Source organism: Watersipora subatra, chromosome 8, assembly GCF_963576615.1.
Source record: "Watersipora subatra chromosome 8, tzWatSuba1.1, whole genome shotgun sequence".
Lineage (NCBI taxonomy): Eukaryota > Metazoa > Bryozoa > Gymnolaemata > Cheilostomatida > Watersiporidae > Watersipora > Watersipora subatra.
The window spans coordinates 50,900,902-50,914,523 of record NC_088715.1 but is presented as its reverse complement, the minus strand read 5'-3'; the positions used below and the strand labels follow the sequence as shown (position 1 = coordinate 50,914,523).

The window sequence follows — 13,622 nt, the reverse complement described above, 5'->3', positions numbered from 1 at the left end:
CTGTACACTAAAAATACCTTTCCATAGGCTTTTTCCCGCATGAGTTCACACATTTAGGCTGAGAAAACTATTGCCTCAACTGTTATGATTAGGTTGACTGAGCCATGTTTTATCTTGAGCTGTGCATTTTCACAATATCAAGCAGGGATATTTTTGAAATAAAGCCCCAGGTTTGTAAGTTCTTCAGCATTTTATGATCTTTTACCGCTGAAGATTCAACAGGTAAACTAATAAAAATGTATTACAATTATAAGTTATTTGAGAAGCTATGAAGTCGGCGATGGTCAAATTGAACACAATCAACTTCAATGGTATATATTTTATTTCTGCATACTTGTTTTGTGATTACTGCAGGAAAATAAAAATCAAACAGGCTACAAACGAAAATCATGAGTAACAGGGAAGAAAAATGCTCAGAACAGAGAACAGTTTTAAAGAAATACAGGATGATCTGGATGCATGATCACAGGTAAATCTCCAGCGAAACTTATTGTTTAAATTCAATGTCAATGTTTTTGTAAGTATGGAAAATGGCGATAGGAAATAATTTTCAGGAAAAGGAAAATATTAGAAATACAATTTATAGTTAATTTTTTTTTCAATGGCAATATCGAAAATCAAATGTATACAAAAATATGTTTTCAAATAAACAATTACATGCGACACAACTTAAGTACAAATCAACAAGCAAAAGTCTTGAGGAATTGTTCATTAAAAGTTGAGTCAAAAGAGAAGTTATCAGCACCACGGCCGGCTGCGTGACATAAATCATGCTATATTGAACTGTAACAAAAAAAAAATTACCTAAGATTTTGGAGCACGACAACATGCCCACAGAAACACCCTTATTGCACCTTTGGTCTAAGTCTTTCACTGCTTTGTTCGATATAGCTGATCCAGGAGAGTAGATCTGGTGATGGTTCTGGCCTTTCTCCAGTGTACTCAAGCCATTCCAGGACCTAGAATTAAAAATGAATAACAAACTCCATTTCAATAGAACGATATCAATGCATATTAAATGAAATGAAAATAAATGTGGAATTACAAAAATCAATTTCAGATTCTCAATAAGAATTGCCTCCTCTTTCTCAAAATTAACTGGAAGACAACTGCAAATATTGAAGAGCAATTGACTCAGGATGTGTGTGTGTGTGTGTGTGTGTGTGTGTTTTATTTCACCTTTAAAGATTACACAATTGAATTAATACTCGAGACAAAATATAATTAACCAATGCGTGAAAAAATAACAATAAGTAAGAAATGATGATGGGGCCCATTGCGAAATGGCAAAGCCAGTGGTACGCGAGCCCGAGTCAGCAGCACAAAAACCAGACCGTAACACTCACTCTCCAGACTGGAGATGGTGCCTCAGTTCCACCTTATATTTACCGAGACATTTTATTGATCTTATTGAATTAGGTAGTCGATTCCACAGCGCAGGTGTTGCAAAGTTTGAGGATCGTTGACCGGCTAAAGTTAGATGATTAGGTACGGGAAGAAAAAGTAATTGATGACGAGTATTATAAAATGGTAGTGCTGGATCACATTTTGAGTAAAATAATTTATGGGCTTGAATAAGCAACTTATATTTATGCAATTTATCAATAGTTAAAATATCAGAGGTTTTAAATAAATCGTTTGTTGGAAATCCAAATGGCTTACGGTTAATGATTCTGACAATTTTCTTTTGAAACTGTATTATTTTGCTAAGATGAATTTTGGATGCATTGCCATAAGTTTCTATTGAATAGCATAATTTGGAGTGAATAAGTGTGTAATAAAGCATAATCAGCAATTTTTTTGGAATGAAAGCACTTATGCGGTAAAAGATGCCTGATATAGGCCGTAAATCTAATAAAAGCTTACGAGCGTGGGAAGACCAGTTCAAATTTTTATCAATTGACACTCCAAGAAATTTGACTTCATCAATTGCTTTAATAAAAGTGTTATTAAAAAGAATAGGCTGATCAAATTTAATTTTGCTCTGGTAATTTTTAAAAACAGTAAAACAGGTTTTGTCAAAGTTAATGGTTAATTTGTTCGTTTGACACCAATCAGCTAGTTTTTCAAGATCAGATTGGACTTTAGGTAAATCGTCGTTTAGGTTCTTTGAACTCATAAACAAATTGGTATCATCAGCATACAATATAGGAGTTAGATGAGTTAAACAATCACAAAGATCATTTATGTAAATTAAGAATAAAGTCGGGCCTAGCACCGAGCCCTGAGGTACGCCACAAGTCAAATTGTCAGCGTTAGAAAAAGTATCATTAATTTTGATTAATTTGAATTAATTAGGATGTTTTTGGATTCTCCATACGTAGGAATAGTTGTGAGGGATTAGAATTATAATAGTGTAACCCTCAAACTGTTAAGGAAAATAAGAAAACTTCACCTTACAGGAAACAGGAATAGGGTAAACTCTGTTGAGAGCAGAGTTTACCCTATTCACCTTACAGGAAACAGGAATAGGGTAAACTCTGTTGAGAGCAGACAAGCGTATGTATGACGATGCATCAACAAAAGCTGTGGCCGGAGATCTTTATAAGTATTTTCAAGCTTTCAAATGTTTTCTGGCTATGATAACTGAATGCCTTACAAAAAACTCATCTGTGTTTGCTAAAAATGTTTCATTTGATTCGTTTGGAGGTCAGCAATAGACTAAATACTGTTTCAATCACAATCATTGATAGGTACAAATAGCAGACAACTCCCAAGCCATAGATATGCAGAAGAACATATGCATATCTATGACCTATGCGTATCAGATATGAAAATACCCATCGTATGATAGGTGTTTTTTCTATATTTTGTCATGCAGACCGCAGGTACGCATTTAAAATCCGAAAGTGCCGGTATCAACAAATATGCCCTTATTTTGCAAACTATTGATTAACTAAGTTTAAATTGCTTATCAAAATTTATCTCCTCTCTGCTGCATGTATGACACTTTATTCTAAACCAGATTTATTTTGGAACTAAGGATACTGTGACCATCTGCACATGGGATTTGGCACAGAAGCAAATGTGGCTGAATGCCCTTTTCTAACACCATCAATAATCCTTCTATGATTCGACCCTCTGACCTGCTGATTGTATGCCAGTTTACTGACGACTACTGACCCATGGCTTCTCCGTATATTCTCCAAACATCTCCAAAACGTTGTATTCTATTTATTCTTACTACACTTGTTGAAGGCAAATAAGTATCCATTGTGGTGAAATTTTAGTGTATTTTACTTCGAATATGTTCAACCATTTCTGTAGGAGGGTTCAACAGGACTGCCGATGGTCATGTCAGTAATGAAGAGTGGCTTAATCCAGTTTAAGAAACATGCCTGAACTTCGGCGACCAAAATAATGGCGCCAAAACATAAATACCGAAGCATCAGAGACAAATAGTCACCAAGTGATATGGAAATCACATGGGTGGTCACATCACCGCATAACCAAGCATCACTCAGTCAAACTACATAATACCAAACAAAGGAAAATAATATTCTCACAGGAGCGATCGGAACAAGAATGTTTTGCTGCTTCACAATTGATTCTGTACTTGCTGAATTACTTCACCGTTTCATATCCTGAGAGCCAACTAATATAGTAGAAACATGTAGCTAAGTGTTCATCCGATGTTTATGGTGCATGATGAATCTGGCACTTTAAGCGACTTCATAAGCGATAAGAGTTGACATGAACATCTTGTGTTTGAGCATATCAAAGCTTGTCCATGACTGATAAGGAACAAGTATGTACAGTAGACGTTCCTATAACATGAATTCCACTTAAAGTAATGAATTTACACTAATATTTCGCTTCATATTACATAAGAACTTCCATTTAATGTAATGCATCAAGTCGGCGGCAGTTCACAAATTCGATTCGAATAAAGAGAGTTTCATAGTTGGCCTTGAAAATATAATTTCCTTTTTTGCCACAATTGAAAGCGAAAATGGCGTATCGGGGCATCACTTTTATGTAAACTAATACCTTAGGTGTTTAGTGTGCCGTGAGAGATCGTCAGGTGTGCCAATAAACCAGGTCAAAATGATAAAAACAAAGATGGTTTATATCGACAATAAAATTGTTGATATAAACCAATTATTCCAGAGTTACTGTTAAAATTTAAAAATTAATATTTTTTATTTCTTAAGGCCAGAGGCGCGAGTTTGGGATGATCATGGAGCAGATTAGGCAATTTACATGTATTTTATGGTTTGTACAACATAAAATCCCTATAACGTAAACTTACTCGGAGTGAATTATTTACTTTGTAGAAGCGTCTACTGTTGTTGAATATAAGACTAGTGAAACCTCCATCTTACAGTAAAAATAGAATCAATATAATACAAGAAAAATGATACTGCACCTGCTGAGTGCTGGCGCCCACAATGGTTGTCTTGGCATATAAAGTTGCATAGACGAATGAGTCGGAAGGTCGATAGAAGCTCTGTTCAATATAGAATGCCCTCTCATCCCAAAATACTATCTGAAATGATTCAAACAGAAACTGTTCACTTGCTGTCAGAAGTTATAAACTGCCTACGCAACGCTCTATATGTCTATGGTCTCACAACGTTCTATATGTCTATGGTCTCACAACACTGTATAAGTCTATGGACTCACAACACTGTATAAGTCTATGGACTCACAACACTGTATAAGTATATGGTCTCACAACACTGTATAAGTATATGGTCTCACAACACTGTATATGTCCATGGTCTCACAACAGTGTATATGTCCATGGTCTCACAACACTGTATATGTCTATGGTCTCACAACACTGTATAAGTCTATGGCCTCACAACACTGTATATGTCTATGGTCTCACAACACTGTATAAGTCCATGGTCTCACAACACTGTATAAGTCCATGGTCTCACAACACTGTATAAGTCTATGGTCTCATAACACTGTATACGTCTATGGTCTCACAACACTGTATAAGTCTATGGTCTCACAACACTGTATATGTCTATGGTCTCACAACACTGTATATGTCTATGGTCTCACAACACTGTATATGTCTATGGTCTCACAACACTGTATATGTCTATGGTCTCACAACACTGTATAAGTCTATGGTCTCATAACACTGTATATGTCTATGGTCTCACAACACTGTATAAGTCTATGGCCTCACAACACTGTATATGTCTATGGTCTCACAACACTGTATAAGTCCATGGTCTCACAACACTGTATAAGTCTATGGCCTCATAACACTGTATATGTCTATGGTCTCACAACACTGTATATGTCTATGGTCTCACAACACTGTATAAGTCTATGGTCTCACAACACTGTATAAGTCTATGGTCTCACAACACTGTATAAGTCTATGGTCTCACAACACTGTATAAGTCTATGGTCTCACAACACTGCATGTCTATTGTATCACAACAGTGTGTGTATAAATCAAAAATTTTGTTATCTGTCCAGTTTTAGCGGTTAAAATTTGGGCATAAAAAATTCGCATCCTGATAGCACGTTCATTACATCGGTAAAAATAATCAGGCTTGAATCTCAATTTTGCCAGCATTGATTTGATAGTATTGCGCAAACCAAATATTATGTAACCAAGCCGCCAAATTGCAGACTATGAACTATAGTAAGAGAAAACCACCAACTATGAGAGGACGGCTCTGACATGAACTGTCATCTGCAAACGGCTATGTAAATGTCTGCATTATAACCTAGACTAGTGCACCAATGCTAATTACATGTATACACAAGCACAAAGAGACTAACGCAACTCTGACTAGCCGCGGAGTGAGCAACTCGAGGAAAACTCTCGTAAACTAATCCTTACAGATGCCGAAAAGGCGCATGCAAATAGACTGAGAACACTTTGGGATAACTACAACACCCGATAGAATGGATATAGAGCAACCAGTTAACTGAGGTTAACCCGTGACCAATTCCTAGCTCTTGCAGATTTGGTATTCTAAGGGGAAGCCATGGTAACAACATATACTGCCACTGTTGTACCAAACTCACCTTTGACCTGAGAATAGCTCTTTGCAAGAAGTTGATAGACTTCCTGAAACGAATTGTGGTGGCTGCGAGGCCCAAAGATACACGGTGCTTTTGTAACACTGGGTAGATTCGACGTTGGAGGAGAAGAGATGTTCTGGCAAAATCGCATTCCCGGTTGTATCTTGAATTGTTCATATGGAGCCAGTTGTCTAGGTCTGTTGTGGTGCACCAAACTACAGACAACATTACACTGTGACACTCGGATCAAGAAATAGAACAGACCAAACAATTATTTTATGGACATGTAAAATAATTTGTAAGTGTAAAATACGCAATTTGGTTCAGTAGATCTCAACCAAATTATCAGCGTTTGCTTCGCATCACGACCTTGTAAAAACTACATCATTTATATATATTTATATAAGTTATACCAATAAATATATAATACATAAAACTATACTGTTTATAGCTAGATCCTTTACAACACTGAGTAGATTCAACGATTCAGCTTTGGTTTACTCTTCACTGAGTGAAACAAGATGCAAGAACAGATGCAAGAAACAGATGCAAGAACAGATGCAAGAAACAGATATTAAGCAACCGTTTTTGCTTAATCTCTGAAAGTTTTTTGACGCATAAAAAAATTTAAATTTTCCCCGCTTCTCAGTATTTTGTGAACAGGTTGAACATAATCTGAACTAAAGTAATATTTCTTACTTCGCAGCTTCAACTTAGCAATTCACTGGATCACGGCCACTCGAGTGTCTTATTTTCCTTTAATAATAACAATATCGACTTATATTTAAAATTCATGGTGCTGTATTGTTTTACAATGAGTAAATTGAAGAGTCAGTAACGTGTACATCAGTACAGTAGATTGTAAAGTTGGAGCAAGAACTACTGTTCATTAGTATTGCATGCCTAGTACTAAACACAACATTACTGAATAAGGAAACTGCAATGGAATTCCGGTGCTGCAAGCATCGAGTATTGATATAGAATAGCGATAACATACAGGTAGAAATGCTCAGTATGGGGTATTAGTACTTGATATTGCCTGGTCCAGTATTGGATATTGATATTAAATACTGCCTGGCTCAGTATTGGGCATTGATAATGGATATTTTTGGACTCGGTATTAGATAATTGGAATTATATTGAATCAATATAATTCTCAATTATCTCTGCCCGGCTCAATATTGGATATTGTATTGAATATTGGAAAGCCAAATATTGGATGTCTTGCTAAATGTTGAACACTAGCCAAATGCCAGGGGTTGCACGGGTTGAGGATGTTTAGTCCGATTTAGAATAATAGAGATGGGTGTCTTAAAACCCGTTATTATCTAAATCCAGCCTGGAAAATAATCTGTCTTTTATGAAAGGTATATAAACTATTTAAAATTGCTCGTAGCTTGTTACATGATGTCTAAATAGGCTGAAAGCCGAGAAAAATGAGCTCAAAAAGCGCGGTTTTATCACAAACTAGCGTTGTAATAGCGCTTTTTTAAATATGCCATGTTAAATAGCTTATCTACCTTTCAGAAAACTGAGATTATTTTTAAGGCTGAATTTAGATATTAATGGATTTTAAAACACCCATCTCTAGTATTCTAAATCGGTCTAAACATCCCTACTTAACTTCCGTTACTAAAAACCTAGGTTACGTCACGTATTTATGGGCGGAGCTTGTTGTGCCGATCGTGTTGCTTTCGAGACCGATATTAAAATGCTGTAAAAACCTTCATTATTCTGAAAGTTAGCGGACCAATATTTATTTTGAGTCCAAAATCGGAATCGGCGTGTTTGATTTACCTAGTAAATACAATAAAAGTTGTATGTGACAGTTATGGTTTAAAATCTACATGGTGCCTGGCCACTCTTTTATGACATCAGCACCCCTAGTACAGAATTAGTGAATGGATAGAAAGACTGGATCAGTTTAGGTTCAATATGATTATTGAATATTGATACTGACATATTCCTGCCTTACCTTCGGGACAGACGAATAACATGAACGTTGAATTTAACTTGAATGAAATTTAGCTTACTAAACATACTTCAAGCTACGTTTTAATATGTATTTTAATAAACTTTGATTTTATAATCGGCTTAATCTTTATTACATGTCTCTGGTTTCGTTTTCAATATGACTTATAATGAATAACGCTGAACTGAGAGCGAGTGCAAGCATATCGGCATCTTCGTTATTCTGATGTATTCAGCACATCGACCGCAAGATTTAAATTTCGAGAGACATTTTTGGTGATGTCGTATTTCGAGAGAAATTTTTGGTGATGTCGTATTTCGAGAGAAATATTTGGTGATGTCGTATTTCAACAGACATTTTTGGCGATGTCGTATTTCGAGAGACATTTTTGGTGATGTCGTATTTCAAGAGAAATTTTGGGTGATGTCGTATTTCGAGAGAAATTTTGGGTGATGTTGTATGGTGAAAAAATACTGAATGAAGGTCACGAAAAAACAGTGTTCCACAAATGTGTGAAACAGGGATGCCGTAACCCCGGGATGCACTGTAGATCACAATTTTTTTATTTTAGCAGGCAAAGAGCATCACAGTTTTTTAGCAAATTTAAACATACGCCGACATACAAGTGCCCCAATATACAAGAAAATCAAGATACGAGCAATATTTTGAGCAGGTTTTTGCCTTGAGATATGAGCTGGTGCTCAATGGCCACTAAACGGTCAAGTATTCAAGAGACTGCTTTTGAGACCAGCATTGCTGTCTTTCTCGTCGAATCAGTTTGAAAAAAAGCTGACTAAAAATTTTAGCGAAAGCGAGGCAAAATGTGCCAAGCAGGAAAGACACCTAATAACAAAATTAAAACGAAGAAAAAATTAGTTTAGTGTAAGATTCAAACTCAGCTTTAAACAGAGTTTTGTAAGCTACATTCATTGAAGGTATTAAAATTATGTTACGATATGTAGCGTCACAAAGGTCTAGTGTACCGAACGCATTGCTGTCAGGTCTCTCTCACACTGCATTAGCCACTACGCCTGTGTCTAACGTCTGAACACCATACAGTACTTTACATAGTAGGCCTAATGTTACATTTTATTGCAGATCATAGCCATTAAATAGATATCTCTTACTTTGTGAGTGTTGGTAGACAATTACGACAATAAAAAACAGGTTTTTCCATCGTAATATCCTGTTTTTATGTATTCTTTCATTGTATCAAAACAAATTAATTTGTATTTGGTTATTTTATTTAGGAAATAATGCTTTGATACAAGAAAATTGACAGATGAGCTCAGTACCAGAACGTATAAGCTCGTATGTCAAGGTATGAATATTCTGACTTTGTAATAACTCCTTAAACTGATTAACCTTGAACTTTGGTTGATATCCAATCATAAGTAAGACATTTATAACAAACAATCAGATTTTGAGAGAGTCATATGCATGCAACAACGAAACCAAAGTAAAGGCTGCATTGGATAATCGGACATTTAATGTGAAACCGACGCATCTGACTAGGTCTTTAACTGATGGCTTGAAAGGTTTCACATTAATGTTTGATCAGAACAAATAGTAACAAAAATATATTAGCGTGCAATCCAGTCTATCAGATTGTCAACTAAAGCTATGAGATGGCAAATGATCGGTACCTCAAAGCAAACCTAGATGAATTGAAAAATGTCCAAAATGCCCAACATGAATGAGTAAATACGTACTGATAGTTTCATGGGGAACCAATAAACCCTTCGCTTTAGCTCCGACAAGGTATCTTCCTCCACCCATACATGCTCTAAGCAATACTCTCACAAAATAGTAGCTGTCGAAGAAAAGTCTGGAAGCGGCTAAAGCTCCGGCAGCGACCTTGAGGTACCAAAATTCTTTAGGCTGCCAGCTTACCAGCGTGTTTGTAAGGGATGAAGAGGCCATCAATGGCGAAGGTCTCTAGCTACAAACACATATTTCTAGCTACAAACATGATGGATATGTTATATACATGTATATTCTTGCAACTATATATATATAGTTAGAAGAATAGTGTCACTCTTAGACCGGTCTATATATAAAGTTGTTACATCTAATTTTTTGACTGCTTGGCAATTGAATAATAGTTGTTTTGTCTTGAAAATGCTCTTTGGGGAAATGCATAGGTCGATATATATATATATATATAGCCTATATACTATAACTCGCTAAATGCCCGGTGTTGCCAGGGTAATAAAAAGGTTTTTGCACAATATTCTTTTAACATTTACCAACATTTGCAACATTTACCATTCTAACTTTTAAACTTCATATCATGAAAAAGGTTTTGTGTTCAGTTCAATAAATTGAAAGAAAAGTAATGAATTAGCTCGCCGGTTTAATATCGCTCAACCGGAAAAAGAGCAACATATAGGCGACATTCGCTTCACCCGTAATAGACATGTATTTCTTGTATAAGAAACTTGCATCAATTACATTAATAGGCATTGTTTGAGAAGGTTGTGTTGAACATTACACTAAAATATAGATTTTCAAAAAAATAAGCCGATTTCAAAGCTTTTTAAATATTTGTTCGGAAGGTGTTGACAAACTGTAGCCACTTGTTATGTGCTAGCTAGTCGGCAGCAGGATGCTGACCGGACTTCTAAATATAGTATTACTGACCCGGCATCATGGTAGTAATAGGAACACTGACAGTCTTATTTTATGGTGTGATAACCTCTATATTTTATTGCTGATGTTATTGTGTTAGCATGCACATAATTTACTGTGTGCCAGTCTAAGGAGTGGTTGGGGTGATTATACAAAAACAGGGAGGTTGCTGTGTTGAGTCCAGTTGAAATACAACATCTAAACAAGGAGCATTACTTAGTACATGCATGAATCACTTTATTTCATTCTAAAGGGACGATTAATGTCGCTAGACTAGCCAGCATAGAGTAACAATTCATCTTGCTAGACGACAATCAGTATTGAGACGACCGATAGCTAGCTGGTAGCAGACTGGACAACATAATACTAATTGACTAGCAACGAATGTGAGGGCAGTGGGGTCCGGGTTAATTGGTGCAAGGGGTAAAGGGAATACCGGAAGAGTTATCTTGAAAATGGAAAAACACCCGGTGATAAGCCGAAACCCAGGTTTGTAGCTTGACATTCAAACACTATATTCATAACCTTGTTAACTCTCTTACATAAGTAAATTAGTCCTATCATATTAGTAAATAGCGTAACAATATACTTAAACAAAGCAACTATAAGTCACCGATATAACAAGGTTTATTCTGGAAAGGTTGATATATATATACTGTATATATATATATACTATATGTATATGCACATACGGGATTATCAATTATACCCGCGGGCATTAATGAATGTTTATTAAAATAAACCAAAAAATGCTTTCCGTTTTCACCAAAATGAAACAAGGAATTAACTGAAATTTACTATGAAGAAGTTTGCGCCAGTCATCTAATAAAACTCTAATTCTATTATAAAATGAGAACTTTTCGGTAAAATCAAATTGTTAAAATAGAATTATTTATGTTAATGCTGTATTGATTAGATTCAATCTTTTTAATAAATTTTTATCTAGCTCTTGTCGCTGAGCCTTAAGTGTATCTATAGCATGCTCTTTCATACAGTTGGTGACACTTTCTAACTGCCCTAGTCTGAAAATCCATCTAATGGCATGTCTCTGGCTAGTTTCTAGCATATCTATTTTATATGAGCAATCTTTATTGTGGTAATCAATAGTTATATTTTACAACATGTTTTCCACAAGGTACCACAGCAAGTAAACTAACTAAAAATCAGTGTACAACAAAACAAAAAAGAACAACACAAAAAAACTATAGTCTAACTAAAAGACTAATGAATAGTCCAACTAATATAATAATGTTGGAACTGAACACATAAAATATGTAATAAGAAAGCTTGATGATTGATATGAGTATTGTTTAAACAAAAGTTCTCTATGACAACAAGTTTCTAGTTATGAAAACAACGTATAATATAAAAATGTTAAAACAGGTAAGGCTAGATGGTGAATGGTATTATTGGTCAGAGGATAGGTGTAGTTTGAGTTTCGTTTTAAAAGATTGCAGAGGAGGAGTTCTTAAATGAGTGCAGAGGTTATTAAATGAAATTAGCAGGTTACTGTTGAGTTTGTTGTGGTTTATAGCACTAAGTAATCTAAGGATCTATTAAGGACTTGCTTTATGGCGACCACACCTGACAGGCGTAGCCAAGAATTGGCCTCACAGGAAGTGTTAAAAGACTTCTTATTAAGCCCGAGATTTTGTTACCTTTCTTGGTCACTTTTGATACTGGTCATTGTTGAGAAACAATGCATTATGCCTCAGTGAACACAAACTGACTAATGTTTATTTCATGTTATGATCTGATTGGTCAATTATCTTTTATCTCGTTTTTTACAACGATCTCATGTATTCTAATACTCGTTTCAAGTTTTGTTCTCAAAATAAAGTCAAGAACCATGACAAATTTATCAGGTGGGCTCTTTCCAAATAGAAAATATTAGTCATTCACGAGAAATTCCACGCACTGCTGTTAGTCAACGACCTACCATTGATTTATGGCTACCTCAACATTCATACCTTTTGAAAAAAATTTATATAAAGACGCCAAAGTATTTTACACTGTCGGCTTGATATTAAACGATTGACTGCCACCTTTCACTGGACGAAAATTTCGCCAATATGTAATTCACTAACAAACAAATTGTCTACGAAATCTTGATACTCTAATGTAACTCAAAGTCTTCGTTCAACTTTATCAGACTTTGCCACGCGTAAATCTGCCTATTTTCTAATCAGTGCATTTCCTTAAAGAACGATATCAAGACAAATCAAATATCATTTGAGTCATCGGCAGCAAAAAGTGAGATGTAACAAATAACAGGAAATGTGAGTAAAAAGGCGTTTCAGTTCAGAGTGAAGCAAGGAATGACATAAGAAACACTGAATGTAACCAGAAAACTTTACAAACCGGCAACTGATATGTACGCTAATAAGCGCCGATGTACACCACTAAAACTCGAAAATGATTATTTGATAAGAAACTAAAACATGTAGCATATAATATTTCTTAAAATTGTACCTACCCGACTATAAGGAAATTGTAAGATACCTAATCCAGCATTTAGCGAAAACTAGAACTTTTACGTCGGAACGTGGAGCATTTTGACATCTGACGGAAAAACCGCCCAAAACGTGATCGAATTTCTTGTTGTTATTGGTCTACCGTAAAACGCGTCTTTTTCGAGCAATCGTCCACCATGTCTATGGTAATCAAAAGAAAACGAAAACACAACTCCAACAATACCCCAAACGTTCGGCAACTCCTTTCATGTCAACTTTACTATACGCTCTGGCTATGAAAATGCGCTTAGATGCCATAGATTAGCATAGAACAGGCATTGCATTGCTTTAGGGGCACAAATGATACAAAAAATTCAGAGAATAAATAGAATACATTAAAAAAGCCTCATGGTGGAATAGCCTATCAGCAAAGAAGGTTTAATGCTTTGATGGTGCAGAACATTACTTTGTAGTGTACCTACAACAATTTAATGGTTGTACTATAAATAAATAACATGGTTATACAGCATATCTGAAACAGAAATCAAACTTGCTGACTGTGTATA

At 35.5% G+C, this 13,622-nt stretch overlaps 1 protein-coding gene across 2 annotated transcripts; it reads right to left on the bottom strand.

Moving 5' to 3' along the window:
- Positions 1 to 574: 574 nt before the first annotated feature.
- On the bottom strand, positions 575 to 13,187 carry LOC137401857 (protein THEM6-like). Of its 2 annotated transcripts, none has more exons than XM_068088330.1 (5): positions 13,080 to 13,187; positions 9,685 to 9,914; positions 6,004 to 6,215; positions 4,370 to 4,489; positions 575 to 959 (listed from the first exon to the last, which is right to left on the bottom strand). In XM_068088330.1, exons 2-5 carry the CDS (start codon positions 9,893 to 9,895, stop codon positions 846 to 848), a joined length of 657 nt encoding a protein of 218 aa, XP_067944431.1. In that variant the 5' UTR covers positions 9,896 to 9,914; positions 13,080 to 13,187; the 3' UTR covers positions 575 to 845. The 2 variants fall into 2 exon arrangements, with proteins under 2 accessions (XP_067944431.1, XP_067944433.1); XM_068088332.1 differs by having other exon boundaries at positions 13,106 to 13,175.
- Positions 13,188 to 13,622: the final 435 nt, after the last annotated feature.

Coding starts and splice junctions, on each gene's coding strand:
- LOC137401857 (XM_068088330.1), bottom strand. CDS start 9,895: ATGGCCTCTTCATCCCTTACAAACACGCTGGTAAGCTGGCAGCCTAAA. Junction 6,216..9,684: donor GGTTCCCCATGAAACTATCA/GTACGTATTTAC, acceptor TGTTGTCTGTAG/TTTGGTGCACCACAACAGAC. Junction 960..4,369: donor TGGGCGCCAGCACTCAGCAG/GTGCAGTATCAT, acceptor TTTTAATTCTAG/GTCCTGGAATGGCTTGAGTA.